At 37.0% G+C, this 22,291-nt stretch overlaps 2 protein-coding genes across 5 annotated transcripts in view; one reads left to right on the top strand and one right to left on the bottom strand.

Moving 5' to 3' along the window:
* Positions 1-839: 839 nt before the first annotated feature.
* LOC110445489 (renalase-like) lies at positions 840-10,199 on the bottom strand. Of its 3 annotated transcripts, none has more exons than XM_021490152.1 (4): positions 10,172-10,199; positions 3,985-4,103; positions 2,212-3,183; positions 840-1,637 (listed from the first exon to the last, which is right to left on the bottom strand). In XM_021490152.1, the coding sequence occupies exons 2-4, from the start codon at positions 4,091-4,093 to the stop codon at positions 1,525-1,527; spliced, it is 1,194 nt and encodes a 397-aa protein (XP_021345827.1). In that variant the 5' UTR covers positions 4,094-4,103; positions 10,172-10,199; the 3' UTR covers positions 840-1,524. The 3 variants fall into 3 exon arrangements, with proteins under 3 accessions (XP_021345827.1, XP_021345826.1, XP_021345828.1); XM_021490151.1 differs by lacking the exon at positions 10,172-10,199 and adding an exon at positions 5,035-5,056; XM_021490153.1 differs by lacking the exon at positions 10,172-10,199 and having other exon boundaries at positions 2,212-3,178; positions 3,985-4,094.
* The window catches only part of LOC110445488 (ABC transporter G family member 21-like), a 39,077-nt gene continuing 21,432 nt past the window's right edge, over positions 4,647-22,291 (top strand). Inside the window, exons 1-2 of one of the 2 annotated variants that reach the window (XM_021490150.1) lie at positions 4,647-4,715; positions 20,382-20,506. The gene's annotated coding sequence lies outside the window, so the exon portion shown is untranslated. Of the gene's footprint in view, positions 4,716-10,515; positions 10,855-20,381; positions 20,507-22,291 lie in introns of those variants that run through there. The other variant, XM_021490149.1, reaches the window with a different exon arrangement.

Below are 22,291 nucleotides of genomic sequence, written 5' to 3'. Positions count from 1 at the left end.
ACCCAGACAATAACCCATTTCCACATTACTTAGAAGAAACATATTATATGTTTTTTTTTCAATATAAATTGTCATAACATTTTTATTTATTTTAAATATCAAAAGCATCAACTATGAAACGATTTCTCTGATTGGCCAGGGCATTTACCATTTTAACGCGTTAGATGTGAATTTTAACGCGTTAGAAGTGTGATTTTTAACGCGTTAAATGCACTTCTAACGCGTTGAAAGTAAGTTTTAACGCGTTAAAAGTCAGTTCTTACGCGTGACTTTATCGTTTTTGGCCCGAACCGCCACCCATAGAAGTCGTGTTTTATGATTCACTTTCTGATGCTGAATTTCGGTGAACTGTGAAATATGAACATTTATACAAATGACACTCCCAAAAGCAGACGATATGACCCAAGAGGGAAAACTAACTTCTAAGCTACATAACTAATCGTGATTAAGAATGATTACATACTATTTATAGTGAATTCACGACCCAAGGGAAGCAACTCGAGCTATTGATAAGTGACTTATTTCGAGATTTCAGACTACCAGATTTCTCCCAAAATACCGTCAATGGTGTTTACATTGCGGTACTGACTTACACGTTATATTGTTAATAATATTATCCATTCTTAAATATTAAATAAACTAAAATATTTGTATTCAAGTGTTTGTCAACTTCTTTCAACTTCCAAGATACTTGACAGGAGCGAACCAGAATTTATGTAACCCGCTCTGTTTCCCTATATTTCTCATATGTTCACCTCCAACTTATTTGCCAGAAATACGGCAACCTGAACGGGGTGGACAACGTTAGAGTACAGCAAAACAAAGACGTGAATTTCGTACAAGTATTTTATTACTGACAATATGTGTCATATGATGGTGAAAAAAATGAAGAAAAACAGATAAATTGCGCAATACTGTCCAATACTACATGTACATAGCGTTTGCATAGTTTTAAAATAGTAATATTTAAAACATGCCTTTTATGGGAAATATTTATATACGACATTGATTAATTCAGTTTCTTGTCAAATTGATCTTCAGTGGCGGATCCAGAGGTTTTTTTTGGGCTTCAGTAAACCCCCACACCCTGAGGATTTTCTTTAAAAATCATGTATTTCCACCATTTTCCTCAATTTTTCCCCACATGGAAACACGTACCCCCTGGAAATTTGGAACCCGCCAGATAGGTCTTGATCCGCCACTGATCTTCCCATACAAGTTTGAAAAGAATAAACTTTTTTATAATTTTCAATAATGTCTCTTTACACATTTGGTAATTTATCCAATCTTAAAAAAACTAGGTTTTTCCCAATAAAGATTAACTATACAAGAACGTTTTCAATATACCCTACAACCCTACCGGACAGGGGGTTTATATACCACAAAATAGCACATGCAACAATATTAAAGTTACCGAATGTTTCCCAAAATTACAACACAGAAAATCTTCTCCGAAGTAGATGAATCGTGTGTGGTAAAAGGTTGAATAAAATGATAACACATAATAATACTATCCCGTCACTCCTAAGTCTTCTTCGGTTTAAATATGATGGATGAATCTGTTGGGAAGGAGCCGATAGCGTGATTATCTGCTGCTGTAAAATCAAGCTGTAGACTCGAAGCTGTCCTGTTGGCACCTGTAAACAAACAATCAATTAAGATAAATTATATTTAATTGCTAAGAAACAGAAATAACACTAGTATGTGACAGTTGGTAATTAGATGATGGGGTTTAGTGTGACCGTTCTTGGTTTATGAGCTGGCTCATATGCTGATTTTACATGAAGATGACGTCTGCAAGGTCTGTCGTCCAGTTTTACCCTAGGCATAAACCATCTGAGTACATACACATGTTCGTTGTAAGCGATAGTGGTGCGTTTTTGTATACTTTACGCTGTTTGCGAGTTCTAGACAGTAACACAGATACTGCTTCGGTTGGCACTTGTTTTGCAACTTACTTCGGAAGTGTTTCAGATTCCATTATAGAAACCTTACTACTTTACTGAGTTTGTTGTTTTCAAATATATGATTTTTATGAACTCTTTTGAAAAACAATACATTGTGACGTGAATAGCAATCGGAATGAGTTTACAGGCTGTTCTTCAAAAATATTAAAATGTTTGAGAAAATGTCAGGATATTCAGGACGGACTGTTCTCGTCATTTACTATTAAATTAAACAAAAATTACAATCAGGGACGTTTCTACCTACCCGATGAGTGACTCTGAATGAATTCAGCAAGACGAAGTCCGCTGATGGCAGCCCCCTGTAGACATGGGCTCACAAGCCAGTCTCCACATATTCCCACATTGTGCTGACCGTCAAAAACACATTCCTCTTTCGTGTTGAGAGTATTCAGAGGGACTGCTGCGCCCCACAGTTGAACCTTTGTGTACCTAGGAGAAGGTAACTTTGACCCAAGTCCAGTTACTCTAGCAAATGCAGCTAACAGCTCGTCAGTTACCTGTTTTTCCTTTCGTGGTGGAATGTTTTCTTGTGGGACTTTGTTTGCACTCGCGTACTCCTTGGTGCTGAAGAGAGTCCAACATTCCATCACTGACATTTTATCTCGGGAAAGTTTCGCCGTATTGTTTGCGACCCAAGATAACTCCTTATCCTCCACATGTGCCCCTTCATACGGCAACGACAGTGACTTCGGAAACGCCACCATCAACATCCAAAGAGAAGAAAGCTGCATTCGTTTATCTTTAATGTCAAGACGAGGTGTAAATCGGACCTGCAGCAGACGGTGAACGTTTGGAACACCAGCACTACTCATCAGCCTATCAGCACACTTTCCATTGTGTGCTATGACCAGATAATCGTAAAACCCAAACCTGTCAACTTTCCACTTCTTAGATGCTTCTTCCCAAGCTACATTTCCTATCCAAACAGGCCGTTTCAGATTGACACGGGATGCCAGGCAGCTAGATATGGAAGACATCCCTTCAACTCCCACGAACGCTTGTGTTAGCGACTTCGTTGGAAGAAAACGACCGTCCTTTAGATGACCAATTGGACCTTTCCACTCTTTAACTGCACCCTGGGCGTGTAAGAAGGATACAACATTACAAAAGCGTTTGTCTGACACGGTGAAGTACTGAGTTGAGTGGTCAAACGTGTAGAGCCTCCCGTCAATGTTGACATGGCGACTGGAGCATCTTCCTCCGGCTGCATGCTTTCCTTAATATAAAAATTCATATTGTCTCAGAATTGCTCATATAATAAACTTACTATTGTGCTTTATATAATTATATCTTGTTAATTATTACTTTTGATTACACTACATTAATGTTAAATTTGCTTCCCGAAAACCTTAATAAAACATCGATTGCGTACAAAACGGTGTTGAGGATAGAATGATGATGGCAGGCGTAAAATGGCGTCAAAATATTCGGAACCTATTTTTAACAATTCGTCAGTTTGAGTTTAGCCAAAAGATAGATCGGCTAAACTAGGGTAATACAAAATGCATATACTGCCATTTGTACACTACAGAACCCTGGATTGCCGTGCCTAAAGAAAAGCTTAGCATTATAAGATTATTCAGGTACGTAATAAAAGTAGACATAGACATTTTCCCGCTCATCTATCTCGTACAGCATCAGAAATCAGAACTTCTTATAACAAAGTTTGCCTCAATCAGCTTTTATTATGCAGTTATTTCTGGCAATGTGCTTTTGGTCATCGTGAATACCTACATTGCACCAATCAAACTATTTGTAATTTTGCACTGTATATTCTTTGCAGAACTGTTTTTGAGAAAAGACAAAATTTCAATGCAATATATATATAGCAGTTTGGTCCTTCTAGAACAAATCGGTGATGCTAGGGACTAAAAATGTGGAAATCCAAATTGGTCTAAATGTATCATAGTGTTGAAACAGAAGGGCAGATGGAAATTGCTAAAGAGGAAGGTATGATTTGTAGATAAAAAGACTATTATCAGAAATGAGCTCAATGGATGATGGGAGAACCATTTACCTGTGTCAAACACCGTGACATTTTGTATTCCCAGCTGGGCAAGTCGTATAGCGCACACCAGTCCTGATATCCCACCCCCAACAACTGCTACAGAGGGTCCGGTTGCCATCGTAACACCTCTGAAAGATATGCAAGTTAAAATGAAACGGAAAACAAATATATGGTATTATCAAATATCAATCAACATTGAGTATCACGGAGGTCAAAGGCTTTACAAATCCGTCATTGAGTTCCCTTTTCACGCTGGTAAACAACGTTTTTTTTACCTTTCGACTGAATGCAATCCCAGGAGGTTTTAGAAATGAAGTATCATACATTTTGACCCCTTGACTGAAAAGCAAATCCAGAAGGTCTTGGAAATGAAGTACCATAGCTTGTTTGTTTGATTGATTGATTGTACAAAAAAAAATGAATTTCGTATGAAGCGCTTGCGCTTTTCATCGAATTTGCCTTTGTCCAGTTGGAATTTATGTTGCCTATGAATGCCAACTGAATGCAATACTTTTATTTACCATTTTTGGAATCTGTTAATCTTCTAAAAAATCAATTACATTTAGTTAAATAATGTATGTGTGTTTAAAACATACAAAATGTAAAAATAAAAACGCGTACAAATGTCGTTTCGTTTGATTCATCTGTCAATTGTCTATTCCGTAAAATGCATTCACTAAAATTAACTGGATCGGTGTCGGATGATCCGGATCAAACATGATTCAAGATCTCAAGTCAAGGTAAAGATGTCAACATTTTAACATTGTAACACACTTATCCTCTATCGACATTGCGAGTTCACATGGAACTTGTGACCACGTAGATAAAATCTCACCACACACTTTATAAATTTTACATAACCATGACTTTCAGAGCCACGATGTTACGCTGTTAGTTAGCTGTCACTTGTGAAAAGGAAACGAGAGAGAGAGAGAGAAAGAAACTCCGCTTCTTTAGCAGATTGTTATATCTGAGTGTTTTCCCATTGAATGCTTAATAGTGAACAGAAACCATGTTTTGCATGATAATATGGCAATGACTAAATTAAAGAGTTGTTACCTGACATTCGGCTGCTGTTTGTAGTAACTATAAATTACGGATACCATAATAACTTCTCAGACGGAACGCACACACCACTTATAGACTTGCTAAGATCCGTCAATCAGGTACCAGTGTCTGAGTATCCAGTGGTCGTTTGCAATTGACCTAGGCTAAAACTTGTGTCAGTTTGAAAGTGCCAGAGACAATTTCACTTCACTTTTAACATGTAAATTGTTGTTTAGATGAATGATTTGTTAGAATTATGTGATAATCATGGCTGCAGACTTTTATCATTTGCATTTAGTTCGATTAAACAAGAGTGGTCATTAGGGTATTTCAAGTCTACCCAACCTGAAGGGTTTGGTACATGTATTGCCTAAATTTTCAGTGATTTTTTTTGGCTCAGTTTTAACTGCTGAATGCATGCTGTTTCCCCTAGCTAAAAAGTGCCTTTTTTCCCCCCGAAATGACCAAAAACTGAGGAATATATTTCCAATTTCAATCCAAATATCTGCGACAATACACCAGACGTGGTATGCAGATACATCTTTGTCTTTATATCTGAAACTTAACTTCTGCAGTATATTTATCATAAAGCACGTACATCTCTGTCGGGCTCATCCTACATACAGTACATGTACATATCGTCGTGACATTGAGTTGTTGACATCACCTGCACACTAGATCAGGGAACAATCTAGGTTTTGGGGGAAACTATACTTTTTCAGATTTGGGGGGAATTAAAATTTCGATACAAGGCTCTAGCGTCATGAAGGTAAAAGATAAATGTTTTGTTCGACATACATGTGTGCAGTATATTTCAATTTATAAACAATTTTAAACTTATAGATTTTTTGTTTAAATTATGTGAAGTAAATGAATATACGGTAAACCTTCGGTCAGTTCGAACAAAATCAAATAAATATTGATGAACCTGTTCGGATTATACGAAATTATGCTTCAGAAAATAAGCGTGAGTTCGAACTATCGGCAAAAATTTCGGCAAAGTGTAAATCAAGTCACAAACATATACCCGACATATATATCCAATGTATAAGGTCGAAACGTAACAACGACGACCTGGCATAGAACAATGGCACATTTATAAATGGATAAAATGATAGGATATTATTTAATTCGATGTTAATGGATCATTAAACTTTCTTCATTTCGATATAATTATGATCGTTATTGCGAAGCAGAGCCCATTGTGTAGGCCCCAAAACAGTACACGATTCATTTGTGACACGAAAGTTAGACTACCTATAGCTAGTTTGTATCAAATACCTAAATATGGAGTCTCTGCGTTGTTAGGTTTTATTTGAATCAGAAACTATTTTATATATTATTTCGTAATGAATGGTCCGTTTAATAAATTGAAAACATAGTCTACATAACCTGTTGCGTTTACAAAGCGCAATTGTAAATATAGGTCTATATGTTAGTAAAATTAGGTAAGAACATCAACATGTCTGCTTTTAAATTATAAGTGATAAAGTCCTAATACCTACCAAACTTATTTGACACCTTCAAAATTACCCATCGCTAATTGGGACACCTGTGGATTGTTTGGACTTGGACATGAATGCTAATCACGTCACGTCACGGCTGGGCGGCCGATCCCTACCGCGACATCTCGCGTGTCCCTCCCTACCTGGTGTGAGCTGGGCAATAATTAAGGGATGTCTGGTCGCAATTAAATAATCAAAATGCTTAGTCTCTTCAGCACATGCTAGATTGTCTGCAATGTTACACTGATAAATGGAATTTAACTGTTAATTATGATAAAACTAAAATTGTAATTTTTAGAAAAAGTAAAAGAATCTTACCTACTGAAAACTGGACGTTTAATGGCAAGTCAATTGAGATAGTGGACAAATTTTGTTATCTAGGATTAGTTTTTTATTATAATGGAAGATTCACCGTAGCACAAAACACGTTGGCATCTCAAGGCAGGAATGCTTTTTATCTTTTAAAAAGAAGAATGAAAGATTTTATCCTTAATACTGAAACTAAATTATCTTTGTTTGATACATATGTGACATGCATACTGAACTATGGATGTGAGGTATGGGGTAATTGTTTATCGCCGCAAATCGAAAAAGTCCATCTTCTCTTTCTTAAAGATTTATTAAACGTTAAGAAAACCGTCAATAGTTCTATGGTTTACTTTGAGACAGGAAGTTATTCCTTACATATAAAGCGCAAAGTAGCTATAATTAAATACTGGTTAAATATTTTGAATACAAATAACTGTGTACTAAAAGCATGCTATGATGCACTACTTGAGCTTAATGTCAAAAAGCCGAATTGTAAACTTAACTGGGTTTATCATGTTAAAAATGATTTATATAGAATGGGTTTTAATCATATTTGGGATGTTCAATATGTTCCAAATGAAAAACAATTTGTGGAAATGTATACCCAACGTCTGCATGACGTATTTATTCAGGAATTACGTGGTGCGTTTGAAACATCTTCTAAATGTTATTTATATAGACATCTTGTCGATACTTTTAATATGCAATTCTATTTAGTAAAGCCTTTAACATTTAATACCAAAAAAATGTTGAGTCAATATCGCATGCAGGCGCATTCCCTTAATATCGAATCTGGACGTTATAATGGGGTTCCGAGAGGTCAAAGATTATGTTTTGCCTGTGACAAAAATGATTTAGAAGATGAGATACATTTTATTCTTATTTGTCCTGCTTACTCTGTATTGAGAAACACATACATTAAGCAATATTACTTCCGATGCCCCAGTGTGTATAAATTAATTGAATTATTGTCATGTAAAAGTATTAAAACATTACGTAGATTGGGTCTGTATTTAAAATATGCTACCGCCAAAAGAAAAACCCTCGTGTAGTAATATTGCTAAATTATGTATTCTTTTTATGTGATAATTGCTTATATGGAATTGTCCTCCGCCATCTTGAAAATTTGAAATATGTTTTGTATTCTATGTATCAATTAACCTATATGCTGATTTGCATTCGGAAATAAAAAACTTAAACTTAGTTAACACTGTATTTGACACTACACGGGCGATTTCTTAGTTTGCCATACAGCGTGACATCAGTTCGTACTGATCGCATGTTATTTATACATTGTCGGGGCCTAAGTTGCAATTGGCTGTCTCTCATGCACGATGTATTTTTCAAACAATGTAAAAAATGAATCGACGCTAAAACCTGTGACATGTATTTATGGTTTGTCTGTCACAACTGTACTGCAACGCTCACACATACAACCCATTACCCTAAACGTGTCTGTTGATCAAAGTATTGGGATTTTTCCGGGGCCGATCGCCGCGAGCTTTCAATGGAGTTTGCCGAAAGAAAATCTTACTTTACGTTCTTCATTTGACAAGTTCGGACTATCCGAAATAGGGTCAATCAGAGTTTGAACTATCACTAGCTAGAAAATTATTGTTTTTATTGAAAAAAATACGTGTTCGAACTATCAGCCGATTCGAACTTGCTGGGCCTGAAAAATCTAATACAGATATGCTACAAGGATTGGCCTTGAGGTTTGGCATATTCCCCAGGATCTCATTTGGAGAATATTTTGCCATGATTGCTTAGATATCCAGGTGAGCGATACAGGCCCTCTTGGCCTCTTGTTATCCATAACATGTTGTGTTTTGATGCTTGGCCAGAAGTTTGTAAGTGTTATGGGTTACTAAAATACCTTTAAATAAATGACCTTGAACTACTTTCAAGGTCACAGGTTAAAAAATTAATCAACTCAGTCTCTCTTGCAGAGAACAGGACTGTCCTGCTTAACAGACAGAAAAATGTGAAGCTTTTTATCATGGCTGTACCTGCTAACACTTTAAATATCGGTCACAGTCAAGTGGAAGATATTGGTTTTATCACGTATACAGCATTTTTATTACAAAGCATATGTAGGTGTATTAGGGCATGTTCTAGGAATATTCATAAGTGTGTTATATGAATTACAATGTACTGTTACTTTACAGTCACACATACTCATTTGACAACCTTCATTAAAACACAACATGTGTTAGAATAAAAAAAAATAAGAGACCACTTTTAATGTTTTGGATAATAGTGATATCATTGTGATTTGAACCTGTATTAACTCATGATCATTGACCCCAGAAATTTCATAATGAACTCTTCCAATCTTTGAATTGGAAGAGTTCAAATACGTTTTCAAGGGTGAATGAGTTATAAGAGACCCTTTGCATACAGAGTACCCATATTTGAAGGGGATGTGGTGGCTGAATGGTGAAAAGTGTCTGATGTCCAATAACTAGCCCTCCACCACTGGGTCAGGGTTTCGAGGCCTACATGTACATAATTTACATTGGGCAGTTGCCAGGTATACCTACTGGCCACTCCAGTTTTCCTCCACCACCAAAACATGGCTTGCCTTTAAATGACCACAGCTGTTAATAGGACATAAACAGGTCTGACTACACTCTGCCGATTGAGCTATATATATAGCTGTTAAGACCTATAACAGCTCTATTGACCTATCTGAAATAGGTCTTTTGGAAAACGAAACAATGTAGCTTTTAAAAGAAGATTTTATCATTAAGTTGACAACAAAAGACATTAAATATACCTGGTAAGTGTGTTTTTTAAAAAAAATAATGATGTAAAAACAATCGAAATTTTTACATTTATGAAAAAACGAAAATGTAAACATCTAACTGTATGCTTTTTGTAGTCAACATTACTATAAACCTTAATGTTTGATGCGACTATGCTTTAATTGAAATCTCATGAGAAAACAGCTCAATACAGCTATAATTTATAGGTGAATATAGCTATATAGGTCTTTATAGCTCAATAGGCAGAGAGTTCTGGACCTGCATTGATAAACACAAACAAAAAATCCTTATTTTGACTTCCTGTGAGTGATATACATATTTGACGTTGAGTTAATTAAAGAATAAGAAGATACTGTTTTAAATTTGTTACCAATGTGTAATATATATGTAGACTTAATGACAATGCAATGAATTAAACAAAATAACTCATAATCATATACAACAATGCAAATGAGTACCTTATAAATGTACATAGTACATGTTATATACTTGAGCATGATCTGTATAAATGGTATCCATGTTCTTATAATTGTACATGTTATATGTATTGGTAGTACATTATCCTACATGGAACAGGGGTTGTTGGTAGTTGAGATCTGGGTTGATCCGAGGTTGTTGACACAGGGCAATTAGGTGGGAGTTTACAAAGCTATAGAAGATTCATTGATTTCCCCATTACATTGCCTTGTTTCCTATGTAAGGCCAGCGATCACCGGCCTGACCCTTGTCTACCCCCAGATGGAACGGTGATTGACCTGGACATGCTTTATCCAGTGTGCTTTATATTGATTGTAAAGGGTTTAGTTTATACACTTTGTATATGTACACACAGAACCAGCTCAAGTCTATACACACCAACACCTACATAGGGCTATCATGTGTCCAGGGACACTGGACTATACAAATTAATGAACAGCTTAGTAATAGTGTCATGTTTGGTGTTGAGAGTATGTAACATCAGGCTCGTAGGTACATGTATATATTTAAACATCAGGGATCTTTGCTTATTAATGTACAAGACTGATTGTACTTTTCATCTGTGTGTGTGTGTGTGTGTGAAGGCCGTTTTGGGGAGGTCAACAACCTAGTCTACATGTATTTATAGCCAAAGGAATCTACAATACATAAGATACTTTGGTCCCCTGCAAATGTATCATTATTTGCAGGCAGGGTCTGTCCTACAGGTTACAAAGTTTGGGCACGGTCTGTCAAGTTCAGTGTAAGGATCTTCCGGTATCAACCTTGTTCATGTAAGTATATACTGTCAATTTGTGTTTACTTATATATGATGATAGTTATGTAATTATTGTATGATAAAACTTGTGTGTATTTTTCACACTTCTGTTATCCAATTTTTAACTCTTGATACATAAACAAAAAATAAAGTTTTATAAACAGATTATTATGTCTTTCCCTTGAAAGAAGGCAGACATATTGTATCAGTTTTTCTGGTTATTTTGGTTCAATCTGTTTCATCAATAGTAACATTTTTTCCAGGGCCTTAACTTTTAAACCATTAAAGATATATTGATAAAACTAAGAAGGTTTGTTACATCAGTGCACTGTAATTTCGTCATCATGACCTTGACCTCTATGTCAAAGGTCAAATATTTGAAAAAAATCAAAAAATCTATCTGGACCGTAATTTTAAAATCCTCAAAGATGTTTTTTATGAAACTTGAGGTGTTCAATGTACCTGCATCTCCCACAGAAGTTGTGTGTATTGTATAGTAATTAAATTACTGTGACCTTCACCTCTAGGTCAAAGGTCAAATAAGGGTAAATATTTTAATTAAACCTCAGTTACCTGATTTGGGCTGTAAAATTTTGAACTGTTGGAATACATCTTAATGTTTATTGAAATATACCAGCTGCATCACCTGCAGAAAGTATATGCAGTGGGTTTTTTTTAGGTCACCATACATACTCTCTACCTTTACGTATATATATATGTAGGTCAAAGTTGAATTATGTCCTATATTGCATAAGGCCAGACCAAAAAATAAGTGTTTCCTGTAACTTGTTTGAAAAATTTAGAGTAGGTACTGTAGGTAATAAATCTTCTTTTAACAAATAAATTTATATAGTTTTTATAGGAGAGTGATCTTGACTTTAACAGTGCTTCTTTGAAAATTGGCTTAAAAAGTTTCAGGTAGGCACAAACAATTAGCGTAGGTTACAGGGTTACCGGACACACCAGATAATTTTTGTTTGGCCTAATAAAGAGAGAGGGGAAACACATTTCTAGTTCAAATGAAATGAAGTTTGAAAGGTGGAAGCAGGTTGAATACATTCTATAGATAGCCTCTTCATCTAATTCTTGTCCATAATTTAGGTAGCTTCAGTTTACATCAATTTTGATTTTATTACTCTGGAGGTCAGAGGTTAAGATCTTATAGTATACATGTACATGTCTCAAAATGCAGTCTTGATTATTAATTACCATAATTTAATTTTGACTCTAGTTGAAAATGATTCGGACACGTTATCAATTAAGACAAGAGCCAAGACGTTAAAAGGTCACTTTGACTAAATACTTATGAAGGAATTCAATATCATACTTGTTTATGCAATGCGTAAACTATGCATAAATCCTATTTTATTTTTGGATTACCCAGTGGGCTACTTTAAAACCCAACTGAAATCCCACTGAGTTAAATATGATGACCTCAGATATACTCAAGTGTTAGATTGTATTATTTACAATAACCTAGTGGGTTACTTTAAAACTGATTTATCACCCATTGAAACCCCACTGAGGTTAATATTACAATAGCTTGATGACCAAGTGCCATTTTGTGTTACGTACAATAACCCAGTGGGCTACTTTAAAACCCAACTGAAATCCCACTGAGTTAAATATGATGACCTCAGATATACTCAAGTGTTAGATTGTATTATTTACAAAAACCTAGTGGGTTACTTTAAAACTAATTTATCACCCATTGAAACCCCACTGAGGTTGCATTGATGTTACAATAGCTTGATGACCATGTGCCATTTTGTGTTACCTACAATAACCCAGTGGGCTACTTATAAACCCAACTGTAACATCACTGAGTTAACTATGATGACCTTGTATAAGCAAGCGCCAGTATGTCTTCTGTACAAAGACATGATGGGTTATGTTTTTGGAAATTACCAAAGAAGTTAAGAGAAAAATGTTTGTATGATTCATACCAAAGTTTGCATCCATCTTACAATTGTTTTTAACAACTTAAACGTCAACTTTTTTTCATTGGTAGATTACACTTTGGAGCCCAGCAATATTTTGCACAGAATGAATAAGTATATACAAATACTAAAATATATAAATGTTTATTTTTTCCAATTAATAATCAACTTTTATCATCTTATATAGGGCACAGTGGGTCTTTAACCCTTTCACCACTTTAGACCATGATGGACTCATCCAGATCAATGTATGGTATAGAGTCTACTAAAGTTACCTAGGGATGAAAGGGTTAAATGTGGAAGGCAACCGTACGTAGTACCCAGATAAAACCCTCCTGGTGGACAGGTAACCCAATACCTTGTCACATCCAATAAGGAATCAAATTCCAGTCATCTTCGCAAAAATTGAGTGCGCTATCCATTGCATCGACTCACTTATTAGAAGATCTATATCAAAAACTAATGAAAAGGTGTGTGTCAGTTATCAACACTATCTAAATTTGTCCAAGTTTGTCATTAAGTGCGATAAGCAATATAGTATACATGTTAACATTCAAATATCACAGCTCCATGTGTCTGACAGAAGTTGAGCAATCTATCTGTGCTAGCTCACTCCCAATTTGGAATTTTGACAAGGTGGTCAAGAACATAATGTTTTTTTTAGCTTTAACAGACCAAATACCAGGTAAATATACATGTTCTTATAAAAGGTTGCTGATGTCCATTATTTGTTATTGACAATTGTATCAGTGGATTGATGATGATTTATTTGAGAGTCTTTAAATGACTTTACACACTCTTTATTCCTGAGGGCATAACTATCCACAGCGAATACAAAGGTTTCTATCATTCTGTGAGCCTGCTTTTATCTATTTTTATTCGGCCATATGCCTATGCCTGGTCATCTTCGCTAGCCAAGGGTTACGATCCGGTACGATCTAAGAGTAGACAGATAGTACCGGATCGTAACCCTTGGCTAGCGAAGATGATGCCTGGTAATTAGCCCACCCATGTAAATTGCAGAAAGAATTCTATTTCAGTTTTTTGTATTAATGTTTTGAGTCAGTGATTATGTGTTGGCTTCTGGGCCTATTAAAGGATAAATACGGGTACTATTTAGATATTTTCGGTTGGGACCAAATGAACTGTTCGACGAATGAGGGGTATTCGAGTGAACCAAGCTCGAGGAATCAGGGTTTTACTGTATATGTCAGAATATAGTAGTGCTGTGAAGCCACATTAATACTTAATTCTCAGTTTAAAACAGCTGTTCTTTTTATACACCCGTCAAATTTGACGGGAGTATTATGGTACGGCATTGTCCGGCCGGCCGGCGTAAACTTCTGTTTGTCCGGCAATCTTCTCCTACATTTTTCGACCGATCTCTTTGAAACTTGGAATACATTATAACCATGATATGGAGTTGTTTCTCCATTAAAAGAATTTTTTTAACATTTTTTCCAAAAGTTATTGCCCTTTATTCATTTCAGTATTTGATTTTATTGTCCGGAGATCTTCTCCTACATTTTTTGACGGATTCGTTTGAAACTTAGTAGGCTAAAAAATCGTGATATGTTGTTGTGTTTCCTTGAAAGGAATTTCGATTCGATTGTTTTTGCAAAAGTAATTGCCCTTTGTTTATTTCAGTATTTGATTTTTGTCCGGCAATCTCCTCCTACATTTTTCAATGGATCTCTTTGAAACTTGGTAAACATTAAAATCATGATATGAAGTTGTGTCTCCCTCAAAAGAATTTGATTCGACAATTTTTGCAAAAGTTATTGCCTTTAATAATTTGTTCATTTCAGTATTTGATTTTTTGTTCGGAGATTTTCTCCTACATTTTTTACAGCATGTCAGCTAACCACTCTTAGAATGATGCAGATCTTATTTCAATGTAAGAAAGTATATAACACTAAAAGGCATTCGAGGGGCGTATATTGTTCCGCCCCACGGTACTCTTGATTTTGAGAAGCTGTTGAAACCCTGCTGAAACTTCTCTATTTCTTTGATTGTGACTGCAGTAGGATTTCAGCAGGCAAAATAACTTGCTTAACACACTCTGCTTTCCAAAAAATATACTACAGGAGGTTTTTAGTAGATTTGGTTCCTGCTCACCGTACCTTATGTTTTTAGTTGTCTGTGATTAGTCAATTTTAATATTCAAAATGAAGAAGATGCTAGATTGGTTTGGTTTGTTTGTGTTTTACGTCCTATTAACAGCTATGGTCATTTAAGGACGTGCCAGGTTTTGATGGTGGAGGAAAGATGGAGTTCCCGAAGAAAAACCATTGACCTATGGCCAGTATACCTGGCGACTGCCCCACGTAGGTCTCGAACCCGTGACCCAGTGGTGGACGACTAGTGGTAGCAAAATGTCAGATACCTTAACCACTTGGCCACCAGAACCGCGGCCCTTGAAGAAGATTCTAGAGTTAAACACATAAACAGTTGGGTTGAATATATGAAGCAAGGAAGGAGTATATAAATTTAAAGAAAAAAACATTGTTACAAGGAAAAAAAGGAAATTCCATTACAGCATTTGTAGTACATTTGGGTTAACCCTTTCAACCCTAGGTAGCTTTAGTAGACTCTACCATACATTTATTTGAATGAGTCCATTATGGTCTACAGTGGTGAAAGGGTTAAGTAAGATAGATTACCTACTTTTATTAAGTTATGGTTCAGTGTAAATGTGGTTGTTCCCCCCCATTCATCCAGTTGGTCTGAATATCCTGGGGGTACAGTCGAGGATTAGTGACATATTGACACACTGTATAATTGAACAAATGCAGAATGGAATATGGATTTTGAAGAACTCAAAAGATCTTTTAATCAATAATAAACATGAACTTTCTTCAAAAATGTTTCTTTTATGAAAACATTTGTCATTTCCACACATGTCACAGCCATACCTCATACCAAACTGTAGGTCGGAACACCGTTGTTCTCATATCGTGAGAATGTTCCTTTCCAACCTAATTTCATGAAACGTCACACTAGAGTTCCTGGCATCAGTCTCTGGAGTCCAATTGAAGGTCAAGGTCACACTTCAAGGTCAAGGTCACTGCTACAGAGTCTTTGCATGATAATTTGGAAATAATACATTTGGGTTGTCTGCAGGTTCCTGACTTAAGTTTTCAACAAAATTTCATGAAATTTCACTGCAGTAGTCCTTAAACATCAATCTCTCGAGCTCAACCTGAAGACAAGTTCAAAGGTTAAAGGTCAAATTCAAAATTACAGAATTTTGTAGAGAATGATGGGGAAATAAGATATTTGGCTTGTCTGTACAGATTCTTCAGCCAGCTTTAATTTCTGATATTAATCTCACAAAACTGGTTGATGGTAAGAGTCTTAACTTCAAGGTGAAGTTTAGTTTGGTTTGTTTGTGTTTTACATCCTTTTAACAGCTATATGGTCTTATATATTAAAGGACGTGCCAGGTTTTGGTGGTAGTGGAAAGCCGTAGTCAAAAATCTAGAGAAAAATCACCGACCTATGTGTGACTGCCCCCTGTAGGTCTCGAACCTGCGACCCAGTGGTGGACGGCTAGTGGTAGCAGAATGTCAGATGCCTTAAACACTTTGCCACTGCTACAGAATTTGGGAAAATTGACTTCTTCAAGTTTTCAGCCAAATTTTATGAAACTTCAAATTATTAATCCTGTCACCTCTGTCTTAAGGTGAAGATCTTTAGATCTAAGGTTACTGTCACAGCTTCTGACTTTTTACTTGATGATGGGAATATTTTCAAATATATTTCATATAACTTTTTGCACATAATGTATACACCTACTTTTTGAACTTCACAATCACACAAGAGTTACTTGATATGTACAGCGATTCCATCATTCTGACTCCAACAATGACATCAATGGTTATATAACATGTATGTTCCGTTTGGCCGCTTGAATATCTCGTTACCAATTTAACATAAATGGTGACACATTATACATCTTTGTGGGTTTGTCCTGCATATATATATGCAACACAAATTGACTCAAAGTATTTAGTGGTGTTTTCTGTTTTCTGTTTAAATTTAGTGGCTTTTGCAAATGCTTGCACTCCATTTGGCTTTCACATTGCCTATGAATGCCATTCTGAAAAGAAGAAAAAAACTTGTGTTTCCGCTATCATCCTCAGAAAAATTAGGGTAGGTAAAAAGGCAGTTTATTTTCATTTTGAAAATTATTTTTCTATGCTTATTTAGGGTAGGAGTTCTGATTTTAACAGTGCATATCACTTAATGCCAATAAAAACTTAATGGTGTAGGCTCAAAAATCTAGGGTAGATAGGGTTAACAGAAACACACAATCTGTTTTTATTTTGGCCTTAAGTGCTTATATGTATACCATGTGAGTATATCGTTGAATCAAGTTGTGTTGTAGTGTCCTTGGTATAGACATTGAATCAGTCCCAATGTCTGCTAAGCTAGTCCATTGTAGCATGCCCAATGTCTGCTAGCTAGTCCATTGTAGCATGCCTTGTGTTGTATCTGGCTATAAAGTCTTGGTGATCAGTGACCTTGACTCAGCTGTATATCCATCTGTTGATGCTATTTGAGGTCAATGACCAGTGAGGCCAGGTGACTGACCTGGTGTTATGGATTATCATCAGGCTTCCGATAGAGTGCTTCCATTACCGGCATGCTTCCATTACCGGCAGTCGTAATTGTCATTCGTGGGTACCATTTTGTGGACTTCAATCATGTGAGAGCAGTATTATAGGGAGTGATAATATGATGTGATAATATACTGCGTGTCTATTTTGATCTTGTCAATAATTTGAATATCAATATCAAATTTGGATACATAATCACATTCCATGACAATAACTACTTTGGCTCTGTATGCAGTCAAGTTGAGCAGCATTGTTTTCTTTAGTCTCACAAAACTTGTTATTCTAACTGTCGTTTATCGGGAGAAAGTATCGATGCTATCAATAATAGTAAATAAGTAATATAATCGAAATGAATAAAAAAATAATTGAAATAAGTAAATTCTTGTCTACTTGTCGTCAGTATTTCTATCTCATCACGGAGATTCTTAATTAAGGCTAATAGAATCTCTCATCCTCTTGGGGGTGAGATGTGTGAATCTCAACCCGAGGGGGAAGATTCTTAAATTGCGAAACACAAGGCTTTGCCGAGTGTTTGTCAACTTAAGAATCTTTCCCTGAGGATTGAGATTCCCCTATCTCACCCACAAGGGAGTGAGTGATCCTTTTTCTCTTACCCTGTTTACCCATTGAGTATCATATAAAAAATTCAGGGTTGACTGATGTTGATGAATTTTTGACGTGACCTCATTGTATTGTTGAAGTGACGTCATACCATTGTTATGAATAGGGGAATTCCCCCGTCTCAACCCTAAGGTGAGACAAGGAAATCTCACACCGGTAAAAGTGCAGATACACCTGTCCAGGGTAAGAGAAAGTCTACACTTATCTGACGTTTGTGATTGTGTTTTATCTGTCCCTGTATCAGAGAAAAGTTGGAGGGAGAGAAGAAAGCACATTTTATTCCCTTATTACAACAACACGAAAATCATTATGCGTACATAACTGATAAGTCAAATTTACTCTTGCGCACCCCTCTCCTATTTTAAAGTGCCCTTCCGCCACAATTTTGCAAATTCTTTTATCAGGCCAATACTAGTGTAAAATATTGTATGGTACTGTGGCAGGATTTAATTGCATATTATATTTACATAAAATTATGGGCCTAAGCTTCTCGCCAGAGAGAATTTCCCTTTTAGGTCGATCGATAGAGCGGAAGAGTGCCATACTTGTCAACTTGAAACATGATTCATCCTGCAGTACAGGTGAAATGATTCGTCGTGCAGTACAGGTGAAACATGATTCATTGTGCAGTACAGGTGAAATGATTCGTCGTGCAGTACAGGTGAAACATGATTCATTGTGCAGTACAGGTGAAACATGATTCATTGTGCAGTACAGGTGAAATGATTCGTCGTGCAGTACAGGTGAAACATGATTCGTCGTGCAGTACAGGTGAAACATGATTCATTGTGCAGTACAGGTGAAATGATTCGTCGTGCAGTACAGGTGAAACATGATTCATTGTGCAGTACAGGTGAAATGATTCGTCGTGCAGTACAGGTGAAACATGATTCATTGTGCAGTACAGGTGAAATGATTCGTCGTGCAGTACAGGTGAAACATGATTCATTGTGCAGTACAGGTGAAATGATTCGTCGTGCAGTACAGGTGAAACATGATTCATTGTGCAGTACAGGTGAAATATGATTCATTGTGCAGTACAGGTGAAATGATTCGTCGTGCAGTACAGGTGAAACATGATTCATTGTGCAGTACAGGTGAAATGATTCGTCGTGCAGTACAGGTGAAACATGATTCATTGTGCAGTACAGGTGAAATATGATTCATTGTGCAGTACAGGTGAAATGATTCGTCGTGCAGTACAGGTGAAACATGATTCATTGTGCAGTACAGGTGAAATGATTCGTCGTGCAGTACAGGTGAAACATGATTCATTGTGCAGTACAGGTGAAATATTTCGTCGTGCAGTACAGGTGAAACATGATTCATTGTGCAGTACAGGTGAAACATGATTCATTGTGCAGTACAGGTGAAATGATTCGTCGTGCAGTACAGGTGAAACATGATTCGTCGTGCAGTACAGGTGAAATGATTCATCGTGCAGTTCAGGTGAAATGATTCATCGTGCAGTACAGGTGAAATGATACATTGTGCAGTACAGGTGAAATGATTCATTTTGCAGTACAGGTGAAATGATTTGTCGTGCAGGACAGGTGAAATGATTCATTTTGCAGTACAGTTGAAATGATTCTTCGTGCAGTACAGGTGAATTGATTCATCGTGCAGTACAGGTGAAATGATACATTGTGCAGTACAGGTGAAATGATTCATTGTGCAGTACAGGTGAAATGATTTGTCATGCAGGACAGGTGAAATGATTCATTTTGCAGTACAGGTGAAATGATTCATTGTGCAGTACAGGTGAAATGATTCACCGTGCAGAACAGGTGAAATGATTCACCGTGCAGTACAGGTGAAATGATTCATTGTGCAGTACGTAACCTCAAAGTGTTTCTCTGAGGTGACTTGTTTTTCTGCTCATCTGCCTTGCGTCTCAAGTCACATGATTCTCTCCGCGTTGACAATGTAATATACCAGATGAGATCAAGATGAAGTTACGTACTCGAAGGGTATCTTATGGCTCCTCATTAAAGTGACGCACGTGGCAGATAAAAAAATTACCAGTGTTGGCGCACTAATGAGAATCATCAGTGCATCTGAACTTGGTAATATATTAAAGCATTCTAGATAGCTGCAACTAAGTTAAGATATAAATACAGTGTTCAAGGGGAAAATTTAAATCTATAACACATGCAAGAACTACATACATTTACCATCAAAGATTAAATTCATGAAAAAGTTCTGTCAATGTTGTTTTTGCTTGAATTTTTAAACATCTCTTTTAATCACATCAGTACAGTAGTTCTGTGTTACAATATCTGTTACACACTGTAGCAGCTTATGTTGGCTGTGATCATTTGCTGTCGGTTTAATACTGGTCTTGATATGTATGTTTTCAGTGCTTGCCTATAGCCACAGCTTTGCAGTTGCATTCTGCAGTGATGGATGACAGCATATTGAGATAATTTCTGTACCTCTGCCTGCACCACTCAAGTGAGAAACTGAACTGCTATATTCCACTCAGGTGAGAAACCTTACTGTTATAATTACCACTCGGGTGAGTTATCTTCTTGTGAAGTACATACCACTCTGGTGAGAAACCTAACTGCTATATTCCACTCAGGTGAGAAACCTTACTGTTATAATTACCACTTGGGTGAGTTATCTTCTTGTGAAGTACCACTCAGGAGAGAAACCCAACTGCTATATTCCACTCAGGTGAGAAACCTTATTTTACCATTCAAGGTGAAAATACCTACTTGTACCACTCATGTGAGAAAACCCACATGTACTAAGGTGAGAAAACCTACCTGTACTACTCAGGTGAGAAAATGTACCTGTACAGCTTAAGGTGAGAAAACATATACCTGTACCACTTAAGGTGAGAAACCTACTAATGTAAACCTTAAGGTGAAAAACCTACCTGTACCACTCATGTGAGAAAACCCACAGGCACTAAGGAGAGAAAACCTATCTGTACCAATTAGGTGAGAAAACCTACCTGTACCACTCAGGTGAGAAACTCTACATGTACAGCTTAAGGTGAGAAACCTACCTGTGTACCTTTAGGTGAGAAACCTACCTGTACCACTGAAGTTGAGAAAATCTACTTGAACCACTCAAGTGAGACACATTTATTTGTACCACTCTGGTGAGAAAATCTATCGATACTACTAATGTGAGAAAACCTACCTGTTACACTAAGGTGAGAAAACCTACCTGTTACACTAAGATGAGAAAACCTACCTGTTACACTAAGGTGAGAAAAGTTATATGTACCACTCAGATGAGAAAACCTTTCTGTACCAATCAGGTGAGAAAACCTGTCTGAACCACTCATGTGAGAAACCCAACCAGTACCACTAAGGTGAGAAAACCTGTCTGAACCACTCATGTGAGAAACCCTACCAGTACCACTAAGGTGAGAAAACCTATTGTTGCCATTCAGATGAGAAAACTTATCTGTGCCACTCAGGTAAGAAACTTGCTGTAAAACCCTTTTTGTACTATTCAGGCGGAAACCTATACCGCTTAGGTGAATGATCGTCCTGTCAAGCACAGCTTGGGTAAGATCGTCCTGTCAAGCACAGCTCAGGTAAGATCTACCTGTCAAGCACAGCTCGGGTAAGATCTACCTGTCAAGCACAGCTCGGGTAAGATCTACCTGTCAAGCACAGCTCGGGTAAGATCTACCTGTCAAGCACAGCTCGGGTAAGATCTACCTGTCAAGCACACCTCGGGTAAGATCTACCTGTCAAACACAGCTCGGGTAAGATCTACCTGTCAAGCACAGCTCTGGTAAGATCTACCTGTCAAGCACACCTCGGGTAAGATCTCCCTGTCAAGGACAGCTCGGGTAAGATCTACCTGTCAAGCCCAGCTCGGGTAAGATCTACCTGTCAAACACAGGTCAGGTAAGATCTACCAGTCAAGCACAGCTCAGGCAAAATCTACCTGTCAAGCACAGCTCAGCTAAGATCTACCTGTCAAGCACAGCTCTGGTAAGATCTACCTGTCAAGCACAGCTCGGACAAGATCTACCAGTCAAGCACAGCTCAGGCAAAATCTACCTGTCAAGCACAGCTCAGCTAAGATCTACCTGTCAAGCACAGTTCGGATAAGATCTACCTGTCAAGCACAGTTCGGATAAGATCTACCTGTCAAGCACAGGTCGGGTTAGATCTACCTGTCAAGCACAGCTCGGGAAAGATCTACCTGTCAAGCACAGCTCGGGAAAGATCTACCTGTCAAGCACAGCTCGGGAAAGATCTACCTGTCAAGCACAGCTCGGGAAAGATCTACCTGTCAA

The sequence above is a fragment of the Mizuhopecten yessoensis genome, unplaced genomic scaffold (genome assembly GCF_002113885.1).
Source record: "Mizuhopecten yessoensis strain PY_sf001 unplaced genomic scaffold, ASM211388v2 scaffold2307, whole genome shotgun sequence".
NCBI classification, from domain to species: domain Eukaryota; kingdom Metazoa; phylum Mollusca; class Bivalvia; order Pectinida; family Pectinidae; genus Mizuhopecten; species Mizuhopecten yessoensis.
This window is presented reverse-complemented; position numbering and strand designations above follow the sequence as displayed.

Coding starts and splice junctions, on each gene's coding strand:
- LOC110445489 (XM_021490152.1), bottom strand. CDS start 4,093: ATGGCAACCGGACCCTCTGTAGCAGTTGTTGGGGGTGGGATATCAGGA. Junction 3,184..3,984: donor TGTCACGGTGTTTGACACAG/GTAAATGGTTCT, acceptor TTTTATATTAAG/GAAAGCATGCAGCCGGAGGA. Junction 1,638..2,211: donor CATTCAGAGTCACTCATCGG/GTAGGTAGAAAC, acceptor GTTTGTTTACAG/GTGCCAACAGGACAGCTTCG.